Source organism: Mustela nivalis (genome assembly GCF_964662115.1).
Source record: "Mustela nivalis genome assembly, chromosome: 10".
Classification (NCBI taxonomy): domain Eukaryota; kingdom Metazoa; phylum Chordata; class Mammalia; order Carnivora; family Mustelidae; genus Mustela; species Mustela nivalis.
Genome location: NC_139029.1, coordinates 111,283,953 through 111,309,996, shown reverse-complemented (window position 1 = coordinate 111,309,996; position 26,044 = coordinate 111,283,953). Strand labels below are relative to the sequence as shown.

The following is a 26,044-nucleotide window of genomic DNA, read 5'->3' as shown; positions in this document are numbered from 1 at the left end:
CCTGTGTTTTAATAAACCACCATTTTGCACCAAAGATGTCTCAAGAATTCTTTCTTGGTCATTGGCTCTGGACCTCAGCCAACTGAACCTCACTCAGGTTCTAGAACTTCATCATCATGACTTGGGTTTAACTAGACAGTAATAAATGACCTTTTCCCAATAATAACTATAGTCTCCTCAAGGTCTTGGAAACCTTGCTTCCAAAATTCGTTAGAGACTTACGGTATTCCTAATTCCCTCCCAAAGTTAGAGTGTATAGTCAGCCCCTTCTCATGACCCCCCAGGGCAGCTCTTTCTGCCCACAGGTCCTGTCCCCCTGCTTTAATAATAACCACCTTTTTGCACCAAAGACATCTCAAGAATTCCTTCTTGGCCCTCATCTTCAAACCCTAACCCTAACGTCTCTTCTCCACCAGTAGCCAGGCAGGCTTTGGCTCCCACTGGAGAGGGGTACTCGACTCAACCGTTACCCACGACCACGACCGGACCCCGATTTCATTTTAGATGAGGAAAATCCCATGGAGTTTCTCCTTTCCCCCTCTCCCTTTCTGTCCCTTCCAGAGCGTTCTGGGAACCTAATACCGGACAGGACCGAAAGGGGAGGCTGCGGTTCTCCGAGTCCTTCCTGCCGGGGCGTCTTGGGTGCTCAGTCCGGTCCGGACGTTAGGGCCCGCGGGTGCAGACTGCGGGGCCCCGAGGGTAGCCGGCGCGGGTTCCGCGAGTTCGCCGCCGGCGGCCCCGCGCGTCACGCACCTGCGCGTCGCCGGTCCGACCTATTTCACCAACGCTGCCCGGAGTTGGCGCGCTGGCTGCAAGCAGGGGTAGGGGCCTCGGACTGGCGAGAGGGGCCGCGCTGGAGGGCCCTGCTTCTAGAGGCGGGACCCGAAAAGGCTCGTTGAACGCGTAGAGCCCAAGAAGAGGCTCCAAGGCGGCCCAGCCCGGGGTCCGAGCGTAGTCCTCGCCGCCGGTGTCGGGAGAGTTGTTCGCCACAGGCGGGCCGCCGGGAGAAGAGTGTGTGGCTCCCAGACCGCGGCCGAGAAGAGAAGAAACGCGATTTCGGACGGAGCGGCTGTGTGGCGCGAGAGAAGGGTCGGCGTCGGAGAGGAGTGTTCCGGCGGAGCGTGCAGAGCAGCGGCTAAGGTAGGGGGGGAAGCGCAGGGCGGCGGGTTGTAGTGGGGCGGGACCCGGGGCCCGCTTCGGGGTCGCGGAAGCTTCCTGAAGCTGTCTCGGTCCGCGCCGCCTGGATGCTGCATCCCCCGGAGTCCACCCGCTGATGTGGGGACCCCGGGGTGTAGCGCCGGGCGCTTCTCCTCGGCAACCTCGCCCACTCTTTGCAAAGGAAAAGAGCTGATGAAAACAGGACTAAACAAACGACTGGACTCCAAGAACCTTTCTTTTCCAGAGTCTCCCCCTCCAGAGCCAGCGATTTTCACAGCCCTCCCCCAGTGCTGCTTACCCAGAAGCATTAAAAATGAGCCTTCTCATTTTTAGGGGAATATAAAATAAGCAGGGGATAAAACTGATTTTCTCGTATGTGCTGTTTTCTACTTGGAGTTCATTCTTGTCCGTAACTTTACCAAGACCACAGAAAAGTCTGAGGCCCCTTCTCAGTAGCTTCCCTCACACCCACACTAATTCCTCCACACAAAGCTTTCCTTTCCTTAGGCGGCTGATGCCTTCTTAATCACCAGGGTGTCTGCTGGGCCCCACAGCTTCTCTCCTTCATTTCTCGATACTCGCTGCAGAGTGAGACGCTGCTCAGCGGTCAGCCCAAGACCCAGCATGCTAACCAGTGACCTGGTGACACCTAAACTTCCAGATACCTGCCAGCAGAAAGATCAGAAGTAGCAATGACTTTGTCTGTCAAGTATTCAAAATGACCCACCGGGAGCCTGGGTGGCTCAGTGGATTAAGCCGCTGCCTTCCGCTCAGGTCACAATCTCAGGGTCCTGGGATCGAGTTCCACATCGGGCTCTCTGCTCGGCAGGGAGCCTGCTTCCCTCTCTCTCTGCCTGCCTCTGCCTAATTGTCATCTCTGTCTGTTAAATAAATAAAATAAATCTTAAAAAAAAAAAAAAAAAAAAGACCCACCATACTGATGCTTGTTTCTCAACTGCTGGAGAGCGGGTCTACTCAGAGTCTCTGGAAGGACTTCGAAAAAGCAATTCTAAAACAGCTTTTTACACAGCTGTTCTCTTTGGAAAACAGGTGGCACGTAGAAAACACTTGCGGCAAAGCCTTGCAATGGGGATTTATGTAAAGTAGCACTACGAAGTAATGTCAATCAAATAAAAATATCTGATTTGAAAGTGCCTAATTCTGGAGAGGGTGTACGCTGGACTCTCTTCCCAAATAGATAATAGATTTCTAGAAAAATGGGGTTGGCTCAGTTGGTGGAGCATGTGACTCTGTCTCAGTGTTGTGAGTTTGAGCCCCATGTTGGATGTAGAGATTACTTAAAATTTTTAAAGAAAAAGAAATTAGTTAGACTCTTGTTTGGTCCTAAATCTAGTGTGGACCTACGGAAAGCTAATTTCCTCCCTGACTGAAGCAGTCTCTTTGCTCTCCCATTACTTGGTGCCTCCCAAACCCTTTCCTTCCATTTTTTTTCCACCAGTTCTTTACATAGTGAAGGTTCAGGAGGCTGGCTCATTGGGTATGGGCTGAGTTACTCAGGAAAATTGGGGTGATAATTGAGTATTGCACCTCTGAAGCTTCTTTTGAATGTATAGAAAAGAGCAACACACCAACTTGGCCACAGAAGGTAGCCAGGAAAAAACAATTTGACATTTCCTATTGACTCTAGAATATCCCTTCTTCAACCAAGTTGAAAACATCCTCCTTCCTTTGTCTTTGTATGAGAGTCCAATCTTCACTTACAGTTAGCCTGGTACAGACCTGGACTATTTTTGATATATATAGCTGGAACTGACTTTTACACTTAATTTGAGAGGATTTGAATCCTTTGTAATTGGTTGTATTTAGTGTTGGTTGGAGATTGCTGACAGTTGTTTTTCACTTCCACCACCTCATTGTGTGATTTCTATTGCTTAAAAAAAAAAGCACTTTTCCCTGCCTGAGTCCTGAGATTGAGTCCCACATTGGGCTCCTTGCTCAGCAGGAAGCCTGCTTCTCTCTCTCTCTGCTGCTCCCCCTGCTTGTGTCCTCTCTCTCTCTGACAAATGAATAAACAAAATCTTAAAAAATCTTGCAGAAGATTAACAAGGAGATAGAAGACTTAAACAACATGACATAAGAGACATCTAGAGAAGGCTCCAGCCACCAAGAACAGAATAATACAGTTGCTCTCAACTGCACTTAGAACATTGTCTAGGATAGACCATACTCTAGACCATGAAAAAAGCCTCAGTGTGTTTTTTTGTTTGTTTGTTTGTTTGTTTGTTTGTTTGTTTTTTAAAGATTTTATTTAGGCTCCCCGCTGAGCAGTGAGCCCAACGTGGGGCTCGATCCCAGGGCTCGATCCCAAGACCCCACATGGGGCTTGATCCCAGGACCCTGGGATCATGACCTGAGCCGAAAGCAGATGCTTTAACCCACTGAGCCACCCAGGCGCCCAGGTGCCCCAGCTTCAGTATGTTTAAAAGGACTGAGATCTTTAAATTTTGAGACATCTCACAAACCAATACTGTCACATAGTCTAGTTGCAAGTTGGCAGGAGTGCTGGGTAGTTTGTTTGGTCCTCTTTCGCTTTGTCATGAATGTTCAGTGACACATACGGAGGTGGCCATAGTTACACATAATGTGGGCCACTAGCCTGGAAAAGCAAAACAGCTAAACAGAAGAGACAAATATTCCAGAGAAGTTTCTCTAGTGTCAGGCACACAACCAGGGATAAATTGCTCCATGGAAAGTAAAGAGGTGTCGGAGGATCACTTTCTCTCCTAACTGTCTCTCTCTTTAAAACTTCAGCCTCTATGTCACTACATGTCATTGCATAGAAATGCTGTGAATCACCACTAACCACCATACACCCAATGACCTTGATTTTTACCTTGCTCTGACAAAACAACCACAAGTCAGCAGATAGGGGTCAGTACAAACTATCAATCTGTGTTCTACAAAAACTGCTCTGGACATAAGAACAATGTTTCTTTGGGGTTCCTGGGTCACTCAGTTGGTTAAGCCTCTGCCTTTGGCTCAGGTCGTGATCCAGGGTCCTGGGATGGAGGAGCCCTGCATCTGGGCTCCTTGCCCAGGAGGGAGCCTGCTTCTACCTTTGCCTGCCACTCCCCCTGCTTGTGCTATTTGTCTCTCTTTGACAAATAAATAAGATCTTTAAAAAAAAAAAAAAAAAGAGTAACAAGTGTATAAGTGTATAAGTCTCCACTGCATGTATTCAAAGACATGTACAAAAACTCTTTAAATGACTTTGACAGGGTGCCTGGGTGGCTCAGTGGGTTAAGCCGCTGCCTTCGGCTCAGGTCATGATCTCAGGGTCCTGGGATCGAGTCCTGCATCGGGCTCTCTGCTCAGCAGGGAGCCTGCTTCCTCCTCTCTCTCTCTGCCTGCCTCTCTGCCTACTTGTGATCTCTCTCTGTCAAGTAAATAAATAAAATCTTTAAAAAAAAAATGACTTTGACAAATGGGAAAGATACCCTGTGGAGCTAGGATGATTTTCATAGGTGACAATCACAAAATACCTGTATAGAGATTAAAACACAGTGCAATCCACACATACAGGAGATTTAAAACACAGTGCAATCCACACATACAGGAGGAGGGCAAGGCTAGGAAATAGGGATGTCAAACTTGACTTCAAGTTTAATGAAAACCTAATATACTTCCTCAATGAGGGAACAGCAGCAGACATAACCCTGTGCTATGGCAAGAAGAAAATTCAGACAGGATAGAAATTTTTATAAATTAATTATTCACACATTGAATATTATACTCCTATTTTTTCTTATAATGTTAAACTAACCTGGAATAAAACTAGAGAACCAAAGAAGAACACCAAGACCCAGGGCACCTGGGTCGTGCAGTGGGTTAAAGCCTCTGCTTTCGGCTCAGGTCATGATCCCAGGGTCCTGGGTTTGAGCCTGGCATCAGGCTCTCTGCTCAGCAGGGAGCCTGCTTCCCCTCCTCTCTCTCTGCCTACTTGTGATCTCTGTCAAATAAATAAATTAATTAAAAAAAAAAAAAGAACAGGGCGCCTGGGTGGCTCAGTGGGTTGAGCCGCTGCCTTCGGCTCGGGTCATGATCTCAGGCTCTGGGATCGAGTCCCGCATCGGGCTCTCTGCTCAGCGGGGAGCCTGCTTCCTCCTTTCTCTCTGCCTACTTGTGATCTCTCTCTGTCAAATAAATAAATAAAATCTTAAAAAAAAAAAAAAAAAAAAAAGAACACCAAGACCATCAAGTTTAAAAAAATTTTTTTAAAGATTTTATTTATTTATTTGACAGAGAGAGATCACAAGTAGGCAGAGAGGCAGGCAGAGAGAGAGAGAGAGAGAGAGAGAGAGAGGAGGAAGCAGGCTCCCTGCTGAGCAGAGAGCCTGATGCGGGACTCGATCCCAGGACCCTGAGATCATGACCTGAGCCGAAGGCAGCGGCTTAACCCACTGAGCCACCCAGGCGCCCCAACAAGTTTTAAATTTTAAAACTTTGAAATTTTTCCTGACGGAAAAGTGACTTCATGACAATCCTTAAGGTGATAAAAGAATTTGGGAAATTACTGATTCCTTATGTTTTCTATGCACTTACAAGAATAAACAGTGAAAAATGTGCTTATATTTTAGAGAGACATGTGGTATCAGCACCTGGGCACACAAATACTGAGTGGCTGCTGGGGGTGGGTGGGCTCTGCATCAATGGTGACCTTCACAACAGACCAGGTGACCTTGTGTATCGGCATGGCCTCAGCAACTGGAAGACAGGGGCTCCTAAGATTCCACGACAGCTCTGACTTTCCAGTTCTGTTATTGTGACTCCAGACAGTTACCTGGCAGCCTGGGTGCTCTGTCTGGCATTCTTACCAGAGCCTAAACTGTAGGCAGTGCCCCCAGAGGGACACAGCTGTAGGCAGTGCCTCAGGGCTCTGAGCTCTGGTATCTTCTGCCTTGTTTTTGTGGTTAAGAATTCTTCAGTTGTGGAATGCTGACGAAGTTTGGCCCCAACGTAAGTATGAATTTCATCTACATACTTTCAACTTGTTTAATTCCATTTTTTCCCCCGCTTAATGAAACTTCAAGGTATAATTTACAAATTATAAAACTCACTGGGATTGTATATTTCAGTGATTTTTTTTTTTTTTTAGTAATTTACCGGGCAGTGCAGCCATCACCATAACCTTTTCTCTCTCTCTCTCTCTCTTTTTTAAAGATTTATTTATTTACTTGACGGAGATCGCAAGTAGGTGGGGGTCGAGGTGGCGGGGGGAGCAGGGTCACCGCTGAGCAGAGAGCCCTATGCGGTGTTGGATCCCAGGACCATGACCTGAGCCGAAGGCAGAAGCTCCGCACACTGAGCCACCCAGGCACCCCACTTTTCACTTGTTTCTAATTATTTGTGGGGTTTCTGCTCCCTAGGTTCTGGCTATCCTTCTTCTACCACCACAAGCTTCAGCATGGCAGAATCTCTCACCACCTTCTCTGATCCAAGGACAGAAATGAGCATCCTGGAAACCAACCAGTACTTGTGCTCCCAGCTGGAAAAAAGCAAACAGAACTTCCGGAACCTCATGGAGAAATTCCTCACATCCAAGGCTACTGCTTACATCCTGGCCAACCAGCTGCAGAAATACAGTAAGCCCCCTGGGTTCACAGTCACCAGAGTCATAAATGATGGCCTGTTTTCCCCATGAGAAACTAAACACTGTCCAAATGTTGTTCGCCCTCCATCAAAATCTTATTCTGACTAGACTCCTGGAAAGGTAGAAGTGGGTATTTTACCCTCAATTTGTAGAAGATGGAAACACTGAGGCACAAAGGAATAAAGTTTACAGTGAGAGGTAGGGAGGCGTAGAGGCTAAAACCTAGTTCAGACACTGAATTATTTTTTCTCTCTCAGGAACATGTGTCAGATTCTAGAAACATATAATATCACTGTTGGCTCAAATTTCTCAGGATTCAATTCCAACTTTGACTAAGTACCCCTTTGCAAAGCAGTGTGCTAGCTGCACTACGAGTGTATGAGTATTCTTTCCTGCTTTATAGGAGCTTAAAGCTGTCTGTTCCCAACTGAACCACAGATACCTGGAGATCAGAACACCGATAACAGATGCAGAGGGAAGTCCTGATGCCTAGAGCAAGATTTTTTTCCCATATGAGTTCTAAGAAGCTGTTCCTCACACTCTGGTGAGATTGAAAGTATTTCCAGGAAAATCAGAGACTTTAATACCTTTTTAGTCTCTCCCTGAGTATGAACTTTGCAGACAGCAAGCTAGTCCACGATCTGGGCTTTGAGACGGGTAGCCAGAATAAGGGTGAGGCTAAGAGGGCAAGGCCTCCAGTCCAGCAGACCCAGTCAGTGTAGGAGCTGGCCCTTTCCTCTCCATGCTCAGCTCTCACATTTGGAAATCCTTGGACAATCCCAAACCTGTTGGTAATAGGGGCCGGGGAGGGGGCTGATGTAGTGACCAAGGGAACCATGATGGAGTGAGGACACATAAGAGGCAGGAATATTAGAGGAAGATTCTTGCTGATATTAAAGTGCTGATATTTCAGATTTCTACAGTTATCTTTCACTAAATCAATGGGGGATAAAATTTATTATCCAACTTACTAGACACGGAGAAAAAAGTTAAAAAGCCTACTTATTAAAGAAGGAAAAGCTTTAGGATGTGGAAATATAAGGGTTTTTGTTTTTGTTTTTGTTTTTACATCACTCATTCACATCACAATTGTAAGACAAATTTTTTGAAGCTAGAAAAGAAAAAAGATACCACCAGATCTTAGTGTAAAGGTATTACAGTGCAGTGATTAAGAGCATGTATCCTGGGGCCAGACTTCTGGGGTCAAATCCAAGTTACCCTCTTTGTACCTCAGTTTTCTCATCTGTAATGGTTATAAGAATAATATTTACCTTTTCAACTAGTAGTGGTGATTACGTGATACTAATTCTTTTTTTCTTTTTCTTTTCTTTCTTATTTTTTTTTTTAAAGAATATTTAGGGACATCTGGATGGATCAGTCAGTTAAGCGGCTGTCTTTGGCTCAGGTCATGATGCCAGGGTCCTGGGATCGGGTCCTGCATCAGGATCCTTGCTATGTAGAGAGTCTACTTCTTCCTCTCCCTCTGCCTGCTGTTCCTTCTGCTTGTGCTCTCTCTCTTTCTCTCAAGTGAATAGAATCTTAAAAAAACAAGGCAACTGTTTAAAAAAAAGAATATTTATTTATTTGACACAGATTGAGAGGGAGAAAGAGAGCACAAGCAGGTGAAATAGCAGGGAGAAGGAGAAGTAGACTCCCTGCCGAGTATGGGCTTGATCCCAGGACTCTGGGATCTTGACCTGACCCAATGGCAGACACTTAACCGACTGAGCCACCGAGGCATGCCTACATGATACTAATTCTTGAAAATCTAATAGAACAATGCCATGGAGGCACTATGTATTAGTTTTCCCTCTAACTCAACACCTGGTAGCATTTGAACATACATCTTTCAGATTTTTGCCCCTCCAGATACATAGTTGTATCCAGATAAACTTAGAAATCTTTGAAATTTGGGGGGCATTATTGAAACTCTCAACATGGAGAGCTATCAGTCTTACAACATATGGAGACTTCCCCAACACACAGGATATCAGTACTTCATGTCCTAGGTTAACGGTTTACCTAAGAGGCTATGAGGCTTGGTAAAGTGGCCCAAGATTTGGAGTCAGACCTCAGGAGATAATGAATTCTGACTTGTCTCCTTCCATTTCAGCCATCTTGAGTAAGTTACCTGCCCATGAGCTTCTATTTCCTCATATCTAAAGTGCCATATAGTGTGGGAGATTGAGGAATGAGATGTGGGAATCCCAGCATGGAGCCTGGTAATGGGGTTCCATTTGTCCTTGGGATGGACCCTGCCGCCTCCTCTGAGGGCAGCAATCACAGCAGCATGTCCAGCTTTCCACTGAGGCAGATGTGTCTATTTTCTCAGAGAGTGAAGAGTACAAAGACCTCATCGAATCCATGCTGGAGGAAGAAGTGCAGTTTGAAAGGGAGCTGGCAGAGAAGACAAGACCGACTGCAAGGTACCTTTGTGGGAAAGTGGGAATTACTATGTGAAGTGGGGCAGCCCAGGCTGCTGGTATAAAGAGCACTTTTGTCCAAGGAGAGGGATAAAAAAGTCCATGGCAGGCACAGAACTAGATAAAGACCATTGGTGGGGCTGTGGGAATTGGGTGGTAGAGTAGCTAGGGGCCTGGGGTTCTCCCTTAAATAGCACATGAATAAAATGGAGACAGATACCTGAGTTGGAACACTAGCGGTGTGGCTTCTAGTTGTGTGAGCTTGGGCAAATTCACTTGACTTTCCTGCATCTCAGTTTCCTCCACTACTTCACCTGCAAAATGAAAATACAAACAATATCATAGCCCTCAGACGGTTATGAAGATTAAATGTATGATTCCAGGGCACCTGGGTGGCTCAGGGGTGTAAGCCTCGGCCTCCGGTCCAGGTCCTGATCAGGGTCCTAGGATGGAGCCCCACATCTGACTCTTTGCTCAGAGGGGAGCCTGTTCCCCCTCTCTCTCTGCTTGCCTCTCCGCCTCTTGTGATGTCTCTCTCTCTCTCTGTCAAATAAATAAATAAAATCTTAAAAAAAAAATGCATGATTCCAAGTTAGAATCATCTGTGACACATACAAAGCTCTCAACAAATATTTTCTGTGATTATTATACTTTTATTTTTTTATAGGTGTGGCGGTTATCATTAATGGACTAACATTTTCTACCACAAGAGAGATTTTCCCAGCTTTCCAAAGTGCCCTTTCATGATACGTTTCTCCTCAACTTTGATTTTTTTTTTCCCCTAAGTACCATACTATGTGGAGCACTAACTGTAGGGCTGTTGGGCAGATGGATGATCAAGCAGCTGTTATCTGGAAAATAAGCTATTAATGTGCTGAGGACTAGCATGGTCTATCCTCAGAGGGTATCAAATATAGGCTGGATTGTGGCATTCAAGATGTCTTTTAGCCCTCTGTTGAAATGAAATCTGAGAAGCTCAAGTGTGTATCTACTAAAGCAGAGATACCTGATTGAAGGAAGCCTAAATCTGGAGTCCTCACCAGCTCTGACACTTTATAGAAGCTCTGTGGGATAGGGTTTGAAAGACGGTCTGTGGAATATCACTCAGTAGGACAGCAGGGAGGAGATTCAGGCATCAGATGAGACAGATGACTATAAATGTCTAGTCCAGCTTTAGGATTATGTGGTTCTCAGTATTAACTGAATACCTGCTTGTGTGTGTACACTCTGTCGAGCACTGTAAGTTGTGTGATACGTAGTACTGTCTCTTACCTCAGATAGCTCACATTTTGGATTGAAGTCCATGCTAAATATTTGTATAATCATTAAAAAATGGTGAAAACCCACTTAGAGTGATGTAATTGTTGTTACTCAGAACTAACTTACTCTTCACTGTCTCCTGATTATGGCCTATTTTCATGGCACTCAAAAGAATGCTATCTTTCTTGACCCTTTCATTGATTTTTCTTTTCATCCTTTGTTGTTTTTTTTTTTTAAAGATTTTATTTATTTATTTGACAGAGAGAGATCACAGGTAGGAAGAGAGGCAGGCAGAGAGAGAGAGGAGGAAGCAGGCTCCCTGCTGAGCAGAGAGCCCGATGTGGGACTCGATCCCAGGACCCTGAGATCATGACCTGAGCCGAAGGCAGCGGCTTAACCCACTGAGCCACCCAGGCGCCCCTCTTTTCATCCTTTGAATCAACACCACGTGCACCCAGCCAACACTTCGGCTTGTGTGTGTGTGCACCACATTTTCTGCATAATGCTGGATGACCTATATTCCATGGAAATGGATGTGGGCTGAATTGAGGAACTGCAGGGGCATCTTTTCAAAGTAAAGTTAATTTAAAAAGAAACAAACCCAGTACTGTTTCTTCATTCCCTCTGCCACAGGCAAGTCACACAACTTGTGTAAAAATTCAACTTGGGAAATTTCTTAGGGGCCTTCTATGAGATGTCTCTGCTGAAACTCCCATAAGCTATGTGCCATTATATTTTACTTTAGGAAATATGATCCCCTGATTCAGGCTCAGGCCCGAGAACTGACCCACTTACGACAGAGGATACAGGAAGGGAAAGGTGTCTGTTATCTTTTCATTCAGCATACAAAGAGCATGGTCAAGTCTTTTAAGGGCATCCTCAGGAGCACTGACATTGCCCACTACCAGGGACAGAGATTCTGTGAACACCTGGCCCACGGAAGCCAGCTGGCAGAGAACCTTGCCAGCAAACTCGTCACTGGTAAGTTGGCTTACAAGCTATGGAGACCCTTAGATCCTCCCCAAGGTCCTTGCCTCCCGTAAGTCCCCATGCTTCCATGACTCTAAGAGTGACTTTTTAGCCAGATGTCCTGTTTTGTGCCCTTCTCAGCCTATTGATAGTGACGCTATCAGGTAGAAATACCTAGGAGCACTCACCTGGGCCCAACGTGAGCCCCCACAGACATTTCCTCTTTCTTTTAAGGATAATTGATTTACAGTAAAATGGCACACTGTAGTGTCAGTGCTGTGAGCTTTGAGAAATGCATATACAGAGGTGTAAGCGCGGCCACAACCGGGATATAGAACAGTTCCATCACCACTCAAAGTTCCTTTGTGCCTCTATGTAGTTGAACATTGTCTCCCGCCCCAGTTTCTGGCAGCCACTCTATCTGTTTTCTGTTCCTACAGATTTTCCATCTTCTGAATGTATCGGTAGTTTCTTTGTTTTTCCACTGTTGAGTACTATTCCATTATATAGATACACCACTTTTATTTATCTACTTACCCAGTGAAGGGCATTTGAATTATTTCCTGTGTGGGGCAGTTATGAATAATAGCTATCAAGATTCACATATAGGTTTTTGTGCGAAAATACATTTTCATTTCACTTCACTTGGATAAATACCTAGAAGTGGGATTGCTGGGTCACATGGTAAGTGTATGTTTAACCTAGAAGAAACTGCCACACTGTTTTCCAGTGTGGCTATACCATTTCAGAGTCGCACTGGCATTGTGTGAAGGTTTCAGCTGTTCCCCTATATCAACTTTTAATAATTTCAGGTTTTTGTTCTTTTGCTTTTTGTCTTTTTAGCAGTTTTAATAAGTGTAGGTGCGGGAGAAGACACTGTGGTTTTAATTTGCATTTCCTTAATAGCTAATGATTTTAAGGATCTTTTCATATGCCCATTTACTGTCCTTATATCTTTGGTGAAGCCAGTATTCAAACATTTTGTCATTTTAAAATTGAGTTGGTTGTTCTTATATTATCAAGTCTTGAGGGTTCTTTACATTTCTGGAATGAGTCCTTTATGAGATATTTAATTTGCAAATATTTTCTCCCAGACTATGGTTTATCTTTTCATTCTTTAGCAGTGTCCTCAGAGAGGACACTTAATTTCTTAATTTTAATGAAGTCCAATTTATGGATCATGCTTTTGTAGTTATATATCTGAGAACTCTTTGCCTAAAACAAGGTCCTTTTCCTTTCCATATAAACTTTACATTCAGCTTACCATTACCTTTTTTTTTTATATTTTATTTATTTGATAGAGATCACAAGTAGGCAGAGAGGCAGGCAGAGAGAGAGGGGGAAATGGGCTCCCTGCTGAGCAGAGATCCCGATGAGGGGCTCAATCCCAGGACCCTGAGATCATGACCTGAGCCGAAGGCAGAGGCTTTAACCCATTGAGCCACCCAGGCACCCCCATTAGTGTTTTAAAAAAACAGCAGCAGCAACAAAATCCTCTTGGGATTTTGAGTGGCATTGTTTTGAATCTATGAAAAGTTTGAGGAGGATTGACATTTTTAATAATGCTGAGGTTTTGTTTTGGGGTTTTTTTTGCCAGAGAGAGATCACAAGTAGGCGGGGAGGCGGTGGTGGTTAGGAGCAGGCTCCCTGTTGAGCAGAGACCCTGAGATCATGACCTGAGCCCAAGGCAGAGGCTTAACCCACTGAGCCTCCCAGTGCCCCAGTGCTGAGTTTTCTGGGGCACTTGAGTGGCTCAGTTGGTTGAGTGTCTGACTCTTGGTTTTGAATCAGGTCATGATCTCAGGGTCCTGGGATTGAGCCCTGTGTGGGTTCTCTCCCTCTGCCTCTCCCCTGCTCGCTCACTCTCACTGAAATAAATAAATCTTAAAATAATACTGAGTTTTCTAACTCAGTAATAATACTGAGTTTCATAGTGCCTCGTTAGGTTGAGGAAGTTCCCTTTTTTTTTTTTAATTTTTTATTTTTTATAAACATATAATATATTTTTATCCCCCAGGGTACAGGTATGTGAATCACCAGGTTTACACACGAGGAAGTTCCCTTTTTAAATTTATTCATATTTGAATGAACAAACAAAAATTTTGTTTTTTGTTTTATGATGGTGACTGCTGACAGTAGAGAAAATTAAGTCTCCTAATGCAAACATGAGCAGGCATGGTCCAACCAAGAAATGTTTCCAAGTTATTTGAGAAAGTTCTTTTTATTCCTTATTTTCCAAAAGTTTTATTTTGAATAGCTGTCGAACTCAGATGTATTTTATTCATTTATTGAAATGATTGAATATTATATCATAAGACCCTGGGTCCTATTAAAACCCTATGGAAATTATTTTTTAGCAGGCAGTCAACACCATTAGGTTCAGACTCCCAAGTTCTGTCTCACCTTTCAATGCCTCTGATAGGCAGCTGTTTGGGTTGGTCCAGCAAATACGTTACTCAGGTTTAGTCTGGATTAGGTGGTAGTTTATGTGGTAATTCAGTTCTCTAATCCTTTGTCATGATTCGTTGGGTCTATTCCACATATATTCGGTTTGGGGGTGAGTCCTGGGACTTTTGTCAAATCATAGACCATTTTCTAGCCTTTCTTCTCTCTGGTATTTCTTCCATACTTTTTAGTTTCCCCAGGGTCCCTTTTCCAAATTCTTCTGTTCAGAAAGATTGAGTTCACTCAGATTTCTCTTCTCACACTATGTTGCAGTTCTGCATCACTGGGGCTACTTTGAGAGCAAGGAGACAAGAAAATAGAGAAATAGAAAATAAAAGGGAGCATTCTTCACACTTTTTAGGCAAGAGGTCCCTTTTTCCTGGTTCTTTTAATCAAAGAGTTAGATTCTCCATTGTGATTTAGGTCACAATTCAGCTGCCTTGACAATATAGTTCTGCAACTGTGGTGATCTCTAGTTGGGGTCAGGAAAAAAAAAGGAAGGGGAGATTCTCTTCATATACTCTGGCATGCACAGGTGCCTTTGTCCAGTCATTTGGTTAGAAGGGCTAGGTGGGTTCTCCTGAAGTTTTTGCTCCTCCGAGATTGCAGTGTGTTCTTTATGAGAGCCTAATAGGACACACAACCTTGGTCTAGCCAGCAGCTAGCTATGTGGCAAAAATGGATGTTACAGCTGGAGAAGTCCACAAGGCAGCTGAGCAAGGATTCTGAGCATCGGACAAAAGACATTTTAAACTTTTTGCTTTGGCTTGGTAGCAGATGTCATGGTAATGATTTGCCATACCAAGAAAACACCATTCAGTGTTTCTCAGGAAAATCTGCCAGGCTACTTCTCTAAAGACACAACCTAAGCCTTCTCTCTCAGAGCCTTCTGAACAAACATGCAGAGTATTTGTTTCCCATCATATAGGGCCTCATATTTGTGATCAGATACGATCACATATGATCAGAAACACCGTACTGATCCTATAGGCCCTCGTATTTGTAATGTGTGAAATGGAACTTGCTCAATTTCTGACTGGCTGTTTCTGTTTTTTGGCTCACAGAAAATTACAATGATAAGAAGGATGAAGATGGACAGGAGCCATTGGCACCCAGGTAAATGAATATGAAGTGATGATAGAATGGTGAAGTCTAGAGAAGATTCGAGAAGCTATAGCCACGAGGCCAAATGCCCAGATGCAGGGAAAAAACTCAAAAACTGCTGATTGTACCTATTTCTTTTTTCTTTCTTTTTTTTTTTTTTTTACATTTTTAAAAAGATTTTATTTATTTGAGAGAGAGAGAAAGCATGAGAAGGGGGGAGAGTCAGATGAAGAAACAGACTCCCTGCTGAGCAGGGAGCCCCATGCAAGACTCTATCCTGGCCCTCCAGGATCATGACCTGAGTCAAAGGCCATTGCTTAACCACCTGAGCCACCCAAGTACCCCTGATTGTACCTGTTTCATTCATTCATCATAACAGTGTTTGTCCTTTGAAACAATGCTGTCTGTTCTCTGTGCAGTTCTTGTATTGGTTACCATTTCCTAGTAATTCATTAAGTTTAGTTAGACTAGAGTCAGTCTGACATAAGGGCCAGAGATCCCTGGTTTCTGTATTCTAAAAACCTGTACTGTTGAAAAAAAAAAAAAGAAAGAAAGAAAAGAAAAGAAAAAAGAAAGAAAGAAAGGAAAAAAAAAAACCAGAATGAGACATTGTCTCAGGAGCCAGTATTTAGGGGACCACTTCATATTATATTAAACAAAAGTTGTCCACAGCGTTTTGAAACTGTAATCCTAGGTCTTTGTGTGTCATTGAGTGTATTTTTTCAAATAGCCGGGTCTACTTCCTCATCCACATGTTACGTAATCAGCACACAGAACAGCTGCTGCTGCTCCCTTTTGCCCAGCTCTACGTACAGTAACCCCGTCAGAAGTAGATTGTTAATGCTTTCTTTCTCATCCAGTTGGCCTCTTTGATTTCTGGTGTCTAATCCAGGAGCTTCAGACAGGACCACTTCTAAAGCTTGGTTCCAGGTTGCCTTTGTTTAATCTCCTGACTTCTCTCCTTTCTGGCCCCCACCCAGGCTCAGCAAGGAGCTCCAGGAGGAAGTGAATGAAGCCCAGGAAGACTCACTAGATGAACGGTATTTGACTCATTCCAGTCGCTGTGACTCTGACCAGCCTCCCAGCAGCAGTGCCTTCCCCTCTGATGTGCAGGAAGCCAGTTCTGCTGTGGAAGTCACCAGTGAGTATTCCCATTGTAAAGAGAATAAAACCACCAACATTGGAAGAATGGAGAATAAAGCTCCAGTAGCTTCTACATGCTTACTGCCTCTCTCTAGGCTGCATGAGATCATCTCTGCAGGCAGGCCCTAAAGACTGACCTTGAAACAGTGCTTAGGCTGAACGCAGTTCTGGTACCAAGTTTCAAGTACAGGTCCGTGGTGGCTCAGGTAATTTGCATTGTTCCTGGTCCACACCTCATCTCAGTCACTCTGGCCCCCGCTGGCATGTGCGAGCTGGTGGACTCCAGGCAAGCCAGACTGAGGGTGAAGGGATCATGACAGGCTCTCTGCTATCACTTCAGCTGTGTACAGAAATCTAATAGACCTCCTCTAAGATAAAGCATCTTAGTTGTATGTGTATAGGTATTGTTTATGTATCTGAGTATTGCCTGAGAAATACCAGCAGTTTTGCCTATATTTTTGGAGGTGGAGTATCATGGTTCTAGTCTCCAGTCTTCATCTCCCTTCAGATGACTTGCTTCCTTAAAAAGTTCCATCTTAGGGTGCCTGGGTGGCTTAGTGGGTTAAGCCACTGCCTTCTGCTCAGGTCATGATCTCAGGGTCCTGGGATTGAGGCCCGCATCGGGCTCTCTGCTCAGCAGGGAGCCTGCTTCCCTTCCTCTCTCTCTGCCTGTGATCTCTGTCTGTTGGATAAATAAATAAAATCTTTAAAAAAAAAAAAAAAGTTCCATCTTAGTACCAGGACATCTTCTGGCTTCCCTAAGGACAAGGCTCAGCTCTTAGCAGCCCCTGGGTAAATATGGCTAGGGTTCCCATCCTTTGGGTGACACCATTTTAAAAAAATGTCTCTGGGTTTAGTCTCAGTGCTATAATCTACTCTAAACCAACAGCCAGGCTATCTACTGGGAAAAAAAGGCCTAATCTACCAGCCATGCCACTAGCTTGCCCCTTTCCTAAGAAACCCCAAACTAGTCAGTGTAGTTCCTCTAGGCATATAAGAGTCCCTAGGGGAAGCAGCCTCACTGATGTGTTTGTGTGCGCGTGTGTGTGTGCACGTGTGTGTGTGTGTATGTGTGTGTGTGTGTGTTTGGAGATTAAAATCTCAACCTTCATCATCTTTTCCTTTTTTGACTTTGACTTTTCTTTGAGGATAAAAGTTTGGACTATTAGAGAATTACATGTCTTAAGTCATCTTATAGGCATGAGTAAGAGACTTTTTGAGATTTTATTTATTTAGGGGCACCTGGGTGGCTCAGTGGGTTAAAGCCTCTGCCTTTGGGTCAGGTCATGATCCCAGGGTCCTGAGATCGAGCCCTGCATTGGGCTCTCTGCTCAGCAGGGAGCCTGCTTCCTCCTCTCTCTCTGCCTGCCTCTCTGCCTACTTGTGATCTCTGTCAAATAAATAAATAAAATCTTAAAAAAAAAAGATTTTATTTATTTATTTGACAGACGGAGATCACAAGTAGGCAGAGAGAGGAGGAAGCAGACTCCTGCTGAGCAGAAAGCCCAATGTGGGGCTCGATCCCAGGACTCTGGGATCATGACCTGAGCCGAAAGCAGAGGTTTTAACCCACTGAGCCACCCAGGTGCCCCGAGAAGGAGACTATCTTAATCCACTCAGTGATCCCTGAGTTTTTTAATGTGATATAAGCTATGTTAGGTTTTGTCTTTTTGCCAATGGTGGGTACCTTTTATTACCCAGGCAGTCCCCTTACAGAGGCGTCCTCATTCCTACTTTCCATTTCACCTGGAGATGTGACATCTATTAAAGATGTTCAGTCATAAATCATGTGGGAGAGGTATTTAGTAGAGACATTCCCCGTACCAGAAAGTCTTACCTCAGCGGTGCCCACACCTTTCCCAGTACTAGATAAGCCCTACTCAGAAGGATTCTTTGGTATTTTCCTGCCTTGTGTCAACCCCCTTTATGCTTCCCAGATCCTTGTGTGAGGTAGTCCTGTGGAGTTTGCTTAGCACTGGACCATGCTTTGAAGTTATTTAAAGGGCTGTTAGAGGAAGTTCCTTGGTTTTCCCTGATGAAAGAGGAAGTTGGCAGAAGAATGGCAAAAGGCAGGGATCTTACTGAAAGGCCACCCCATTGGTGATAAGGATTCTCCATCTTCTACCTCATTCCCTGTCTGGTGGAATGGCTGCAGAAGATGAGATCCACAACCTGTACCAGCACCTGAGGGAAATTCTTTTCATCAATGACTGCCTTCAAGAAAAGCTGGAACATCATCTCAGCATTTCTGACCAAGGAAACGGTAGGGGGGAGCCCAAGTCGGCCTGCTTCTGGCATTATGTATCTTTCTAAGGATCTGCCGTGTGTGTGTTTCAGGGCTTCACAGATTGCAAGAACTTGATATACCTTACTTCATTTACTCTTAATAAATGGCCCAACTAGAGAGAATAGGGCAGGTATGAATATTCCTACTTTTTAGGTGAGTAAATAAGCTCAGAGATTTGCCCCAAGGCTGAGTTATGCCTCCATCTTTGAGTTGTCTGGCCTCCTAAACCCTCCTTGTGACTCCTCTGCTATATCCTTTCTGCTGCCCCTCTCCTCTCACATGGTGGTCATCCAGTAGAACTCAGGTTGCTGAGTAACGCCTTCAGCAGAGTGAGGGTCTCTGCTGCTGCCATCCTCATCCCCTTCTCTAATGTCTTCATTACTCTTCATTGTCCCCAGCGTGGTTCTTCTCCTCACATCCTTCTTCTGGATTGCACTCACACAGGGGCCATCATTCCTCAGTCTTGGACTGGGTCAGAACAGTGACTGGGCCTCTTCTCCACACCAAAGCAGCAGCTATATTGTGAGAAAAGTGTCCTTCATAATTTCAGGCATTGGGTGTGATAATACTAATGAATGAGCTGGCACTTGTTAAGGGCCTTGTGAAAATTAAGCTTCTCTCCCATTACACTGAAGACCCAACCTTTGAGTCCCCAAACTTTTCTTATGGGCTGAGAAAGAAGGGAGAAGGAATTGCAGAAAGCACTATCTCAAGTGAATGGGTTTAACTTGGCCTAAACTGTAATTATTTCCTGGACTAGGATGCACGTCTAACCTTAACAGGCAGAGCTTGGAGTCTGCTTCCCAGCTGTACAATGAAAACAGAAGTATCAGGGAAGAAAGTCTGAGCCTTCTGGCTCACCTGAATCGTATTTCCAGAGGTAAGTGGTCAAAACCCACGAGACAGTCTATCGCCCTGGACCCTCAAGGACGACAATCTGCCTCGTTGTCTTGTGCTCTTCTTATTTTTCCAGCGACATGCTTATATATCCTCACACAGCCAATGAGCGCATAGAGTACAGAAGGGGGCGAATCACAGAGGGAGCCTAAGCAAGATGACTGCGCCAGCAACCAATGATATACGCTTCCTCTTAGGGCGGTCTGCTTAGTCTTATGAGGCAACTTTTCTTGGCAGCTCGCCAAGCGCCATCTTTTAATGGCGGAGGCCACCCTGGCCAGGGGCCTGCCTCCAACAACGGTCACTTTCAGCCTTCTTGTCTCTTGCCATACCCAGCTATAAAAACAAAAAGTGTTCAGGAGGCCACAGCTACCCAAAGCCTCGTGACTCACAATTCTCAATGTAGAGAGGGCTCCCTCTTAGGTGCTCCCTCTACAAGTCCCCAGACTCCAGGCTCCACGAAGGAATACCTCTGAGAAATGCATCATTTTAGGTATAAACCACACCTCACTAATGCAAACCTGAGAAGAAAAGAACAATCCTCAAAGGTCAGAGGACATAAAACAATAATTTTAATTGAGTAAAATTTGCCCCAAGATTAGATAAACTCTGTCTTAGAATGCTGAAAGAACAAGCAAACAGAATTTAGAGGTCAGTAGTCTTTGAGGAAATGTGAGGACCAGAAATGAGTTTAAAAGGAGCAAAACCCCAATTTTGAAATGGATGAAAATAGGGCACTAAAAAATTGAGATAAGTGTAGCTTATATTGATCCTTGGCAAAATACAAATTCATTGCACTAAAACGATAATATTCCAGTCACCTTATGGTTCCCAGCTCGTACTATTGAGAAAAGTCAAATCAAACCAAATTACCCTCAGATTGGCAAAAATATTCACAAACCTGCAAAATATCTTCCACCTATGCCCTATACACCAGACTCAGTATTTACTAAGTTTTTGTCATGTGTAATGTCCACCTCAATAGACATTCCTGCCTGATCTTGTAGGTGTCAGTTAAGAAAGCTCCCCTAAGGGGTGCCTGGGTGGCTCAGTGGGTTAAGCCTCTGCCTTCAGCTCAAGTCATGGCCTCAGCGTCCTGGGATTGAGCCCCACATCAGGCTCCCTGCTCAGGGTCCTGGGTTTGAGCCGTGCATCAGGCTTGCTGCTCATAGAAAAGCCTGATTCTCCATCTCCCTCAGCTGCTCCCCCTGCTTATGTCCCCTCTCTTGCTGTCTCTCTATCAAATGAATAAATAAATAAAATCTTTAAAAACAAAAATTAAAAAATGATTTTACTTATTTGAGAGAGAGAGAGCACGTGTGTGTACACGGGCTGGGGCAGGGGCAGTGGGAAATCGAGAAGAAAACTCCCTACTGACTCACTGAGCAGGGAGCCCGATGTGGGTGCTCAGTCGCAGGACCCTGGGATCATGACCTGGGCCAAAGGTAGACAAAACTGAGCCACCCAGGCACCCCTCCTTTTGCCTTCTTGTACGTTGCTTTTGTTTCCAAGGACTTTTCTAAATAGGACAGACCTCAGATTACTAGAACCAGTTGCCTGGTGGCTCAGAGAGTGGAAGGACCTGGGAGTTTGTATCAATCCCAGAGACCCTACCTGTAAATCATTATCCATGATCCATAGGTATAGGCAAAGGAAAGCCCAGCTGCTTGACCTGAGGAAGACTTTGTGCTGAATTAACTTTGGGAAAATGTAATCTAGAGGTGAACTTGGAAAAGACCCAGATAAATAAACAGAAGGAAATCCAATTGAGAAAGAGATTCACCTCAGATCAAAAGAGGGAAGAGTTAAATCTTTAGGTCCCGTGGGAAAGAAGCCCATGGTGAGACAGCTAGAGAGAAACAAAGAGAACCATGGGAAATAGGGCTGGTCTCCTAAGTAGCTTTATTTTTTTTATTTTATTCTTATTTCTTTATTTGACAGAGACACAGCGAGAGGGGGAACACAATCAGGGGGAATAGGCGAGGGAGAAGCAGGCTTCCCGGCTGAGCAGGGAGCCCTGTTGTCAGATGCTTAACAACTGAGCCACCCAGGCGCCCCTCCTGAGTACCTTTAACTCATGCTGTCATTGTAAGAACCTCGTAAGGTTTTGCCTAACACAAATGCCCAGATATCACAGCTAGAGATCTGATTAAAATGGTTTTACAGGTGTTTGGGGTATTAGTTTTTAAAAGTTTCTAGGTGATTCAAATATGTGGCTACGAATGAGAAGGACCACCAGTCTACTAAGATCTCGGTTCATCAGTACAGAAGTATCCCAAATAATGCAATTACTTAAGGAAAGGCCCATGCTAGCCATTGATGGGATTTGCATTCCTCTTTCAACAGTCTTGTTTGTATAGCATGGAAAAAAAGAGAAAAGAAGAGGTAGATGAATGGGTTAGATCTATAACTGATCTCTAGAGCAGATAAAGGAAATGAAGATTTTAGATATTTGGGGGGGGGGGGGATTGGATGTTTTAACTTGAAAATAATCTTTACACCAAATCTGATGCCTTCAAATGCTTTTAGATCTTACTGTCCTAAAGAGAATATAGCAGCAAAAAAATCTAAAACTTTAGAGAACAAATTTGTATTTATACTTGGCTTCCCTATGCTGAAGTGAAATATTTAAAAATAAAATCTTTCCCCAAGAATTAGTTTGGAAAGAATTAGTTTGGAAAGAATGAGAAATTACTTTTTGAGTTTTCACTTAGAAACTCAGTTGACCTAGTGGAAATATTCCTCCAAATGTTCCTAAGGAGCGTCTGTGTTGCCATGGGAACTGGGGAGACCTCCAGCCTTTGGTGCTTCCACCTAGCCAGACCAGAAGGGGTTACTGAAGATTCTTGGTCTTGTCACAAGAAGAAATTCAAAGACAGACATGTAGTCCAGTGGATTTAGTAAAGAAGCAGGAAAGTTCGTTAAAGCAAAAAATACACTCTTAAGCTATGAGAGCAGGCAAGCTCAGGAGAGAGGTAGAGCAGCATCCCCTGGGGGTTGGATTTCTTACAGTCACATTTGTTAACTAGGGGGGGCGGGAAGCAGGGCTTTGACTTTTTCATCCTAATTTGGTCAGGAGTTTCCTGTTATGGCATTGCCATCGTAGCTGGTCTGGTTTGATCTCGCTTCTTGTAGTGTTGAAATGCCAATAGAGTATTACCCCCACCTTAAAAGACCACCAGAGACGTGAGTCAAAGCCAATCAGCAAGGATCGTTTATTGCAGGTTCGAACCTGGACCTCTGCACCGCTCGTTGCCGATAATGCCGAGAGGTCCAGAGCTAGGTTGGTGCAGGGTTTTTATAGACAGGTACAAACAAGTTTCGGGTGGGGCTGAGCTGATTGATTGATAGTTTGAACAGGCATACTTGGCGTCAGTGAATTGGGTCAAGGGACCCCACGCGAAAGCAGACAAAGCAATCTTACAGAAGCAGAACTGGCCGGTTAGCCCACGCATGCGGAAAAAAGCACTATCAGGATATTGAAGGCCTGGTTACTATCAAGTAAATACAATTGGGAGTCTCCTGGTGGAATGTTACATTCCTCCTATCAAGCATCCTTGTTAATGAGATTTAGGTTTAGAAGAAATTTAACTTTATTTACTTTTCCTTCTACCTCCGCCTCCTTCGGTTTTTTTATGGAGGGGAGGGTGACTTTAGGGCTTGAGGAACTGAGTTCTGTGTCCCTGGAAATTGGGCTATTGATAAGGTAACTTCTTTGTAAATCTCAAGGACATTTGCAAACCAAGGGAGACTCCTGTCTTGCAGGATTGTGATCTCAGCAAATTAACCATTTATCATTTTATGGCAGTCAGGGGTGCCTGAGGAACGCCACACATATGGAGGGGAGCGGGTGAAGGGGGGGTGCAAGGCGCCAGCCTTTGCTTTGTTCTCAGACAGCCTCCTGCTCCTTCAGTGTGTTGGCCAGGACTGGCCTCTGACCCTCCCAGTAGCTGCCCATGACCAACTCGTTGACCTCCATATCCTGTCAGAACCTAACTTCCTACTCTAACAACCTGATGGAAAATTATTGTTACAGGCTCTTGGCTCTAAAGGGTGTAAATGGATCAGTCCAAGCTTTAACTTTGCTTTTATTTGCTAATTTTCCCTTTTCTCTTTCTGATGATTCCTCTCTTTCTCTGTAATCTCTTAAGAAGAGACTCTATAGTCTTATTCCTGTCCCAGCCCAGGTACTCAATATAGCTTGGAGCCCATTGGCTTCCTGTTGGCTTCCTCCAGATTGGAGCCGTTCCTCTCCCTTTTTTTCTTAAACTTTGTGACATACTAAAAAGGCTCAAGGCATGGATCTTAGTCTCAGGATTTTCATTTATGGGTCTTGTGTCTTTAATTACTACTTGACCTATTGATACCACGATTTCAAGGCCAAAAGTGGAATTGGATTTGGATAGTAAATGGATTCCAGTACCAATTCCAGCTTGGAGGGGGGATTTTTCCACAACAACAATTTTTGGGGACACCAAAAATTGAATTCCATTCTGATATTACCTACCAGGTTTACCGAGTAGAAGATAGCATTAGGTTCCACAGGTTAAGGGTTCAGTCCTGTGAGACTGCCCCCACCCTGGCCCCCACTTCAGATGCTGGTAGCAAATCCAAGTTGTCACCTGTATATCTTGACTATAAATCAATTTCCTGAGAACCCCCTCTTAGGGTCTGATTAATTTGCTAGAGTGTCTCACAGAAGTCAGAGGAACATTTTACTTACTAGATTACTGGTTTATTTAGCTTCTATCTTCGCTCAGGTCATGATCTCAGGGTCCTGGGATAGAGCCCTGGATCAGGCTCTCTGCTCAATGGGGAGCCTGCTTCCCCCCCACACCCCTACCCCGCCTGCCTCTGCCTACTTGTGATCTCTGTCTGTCAAATAAATAAAATCTTTTAAAAAATTTAAAAAGACTAAAAGTTTGAACGTTCCAAATAGTAAGGTTGGTAATCACCTTCCATTCCTCCAGGGCTTTCCCAAGGTCACCTCATTAATATAACAAAAGACTAATGCCAAGCATTTTAAGAGTTCTGCCAGAAACTAGATCAAAGATCAAATTTACATTTCTTATACATCACAATATTACAGATTGTGTGTAAGGACCCTGCTGTTTTTCACATTCTAGGACTCCTACCTTGGTATCACCCTCCCATATATATATATACACACACATATATATATATAAATAGTATATTTATACACATAGTATATATATACACATAGTATATATATACACATATGTATATGTGTATATATATGAATGACATGTATTAGGAGCATGAAAATCTTTTTTCATGCAATGTATGCTCTTATTTGTAGTACAGACTATTTCTGAATATACATGTTTGAAGCAAGGCACATCTCCTGGGAGGTGTAAAAGGTCTTCATTTTTCTTCAGAAGAGTAGAATGTAGAATAAATTGATCCTGAGGGAGGTGATGGTAGGGATCTGTCTAGCCCACTTGTAGCAGTTTGAGCAGGGCTATCAGCATTATGAGGTGGTCGGACCCTGTATTCTACACCACAGGGCACATGATATCTTTTAAAGGACTTACCTTCTAATCTGCTAGTGTAACTCTTTCCATACTGTAGTTTACCACCACAACTTACCCACTTTTCAGGTTGCACTCGGCTTCACTTCTTCTTTAGCTGTCACTTCAGCCTCAAATAGCAGAACTAATAAAAAATTCTCATTTAATTTTTTTTCTCTTTTATTTCAGGTAAGAACTAACAGTGGAAATACGAAAAGTTCTTATTTCAGCAACGCTTAGTCATAAATAGTTTCCCCATTGATGAGAAAAACTTAAAAAAAAAAAAAAAAGTGAAATTCCCAAATATGAAAGCAATAAGACTTCATCTCTCAGAATCAACTTTCACAGCCACTCTAGATTTTTACTCCAGATGGATCGTTTGCAGAAATCTCAGCTCTTCAGCCTGCAAATTTGACAACTATGTAAGAAACATCAATATGTGGATTCACTGATGATTGTGAGATTCCCCACCCCCATCCTGTGGATAACTGGAGTCAGCAGCAGCTGGAAGAAAATGTCAAGGACTTGGATCAAGAATAAGCCAGAATAATGTCTTTGCAGACTGTTCATCAGCTCTTCAGCACATGTCCATTTCCTTGAAGGATGAAACTTTAGAAATCTCAAAGAATAGAGTTTATTTTATATATACTCTGTTGCCTGTCATTTTTCTCTAACAATTCAAATTTACAAAGTGTTCTTTCTCCACCTAACAACAGGAAACTCAGTATGTCTGCTATATTTATACCCCAGAGTGACAGCAACCAAGGCTGGATGCATCACTTCATTCCAAAATTAAATGTTATTGAGCACCTGGTATTAGATACAAAAACTACATTGTGTCTCTCACTCTGGGAACTGAGATAACTCAGGCAAAAATTCTGCCTTTACAGGTGTCTCTAAGCAGGGCAGCAGTCTCATATGTGTCTACTGGTGAGGAACCCAAAGAAAGGATGATACTGATGAAGTTCTAGAACCGAAGTGGGGTTCCGTGGGCTGAGGTCCGGAGCTGATGACCAAGAAAGAATTCTTGAGACATCTTTGGTGCAAAATGGTGGTTTATTAAAGCACGGGGACAGGACCCGTGGGCAGGAAGAGCTGCTGCCCTGGGTTGTGAGGGATGGCAGGTTATATACCTTGCCATTGGGGGAAGGTGAGGGGAAGAGAGGTTTCAAAGGAGTTTTCATATGTTAAGGAGGGCCTACAAGGTGCGGGAGGA

The 26,044-nt window shown here is 44.0% G+C and overlaps 3 protein-coding genes across 9 annotated transcripts in view; 2 read left to right on the top strand and 1 right to left on the bottom strand.

The window, feature by feature from the left end:
* The window catches only part of LOC309842085 (uncharacterized protein), a 60,310-nt gene that overhangs the window by 25,862 nt on the left and 8,404 nt on the right, over positions 1-26,044 (bottom strand). The window contains exon 1 of one of the 5 annotated variants that reach the window (XR_014299482.1): positions 754-844. The exons of 2 other annotated variants lie outside the window; for them this stretch is intronic. The gene's annotated coding sequence lies outside the window, so the exon portion shown is untranslated. Of the gene's footprint in view, positions 1-582; positions 673-753; positions 845-26,044 lie in introns of those variants that run through there. 2 more of the 5 variants (XR_014299483.1, XR_014299484.1) reach the window with 2 other exon arrangements.
* Positions 672-9,391, top strand: LOC309842107 (NBPF family member NBPF6-like protein). 2 transcript variants are annotated; one of them, XM_082686057.1, is made up of 3 exons: positions 672-1,140; positions 6,546-6,761; positions 9,102-9,244. In XM_082686057.1, the coding sequence occupies exons 2-3, from the start codon at positions 6,584-6,586 to the stop codon at positions 9,227-9,229; spliced, it is 306 nt and encodes a 101-aa protein (XP_082542183.1). In that variant the 5' UTR covers positions 672-1,140; positions 6,546-6,583; the 3' UTR covers positions 9,230-9,244. The 2 variants fall into 2 exon arrangements, with proteins under 2 accessions (XP_082542183.1, XP_082542182.1); XM_082686056.1 differs by lacking the exon at positions 672-1,140 and adding an exon at positions 6,040-6,135 and having other exon boundaries at positions 9,102-9,391.
* LOC309842088 (NBPF family member NBPF6-like protein) lies at positions 9,540-25,480 on the top strand. 2 transcript variants are annotated; one of them, XM_082686030.1, is made up of 7 exons: positions 9,540-11,085; positions 11,198-11,433; positions 14,931-14,982; positions 15,951-16,111; positions 18,269-18,376; positions 19,161-19,280; positions 25,018-25,480. In XM_082686030.1, exons 2-7 carry the CDS (start codon positions 11,307-11,309, stop codon positions 25,026-25,028), a joined length of 579 nt encoding a protein of 192 aa, XP_082542156.1. In that variant the 5' UTR covers positions 9,540-11,085; positions 11,198-11,306; the 3' UTR covers positions 25,029-25,480. The 2 variants fall into 2 exon arrangements, with proteins under 2 accessions (XP_082542156.1, XP_082542157.1); XM_082686031.1 differs by lacking the exon at positions 18,269-18,376 and having other exon boundaries at positions 9,548-11,085.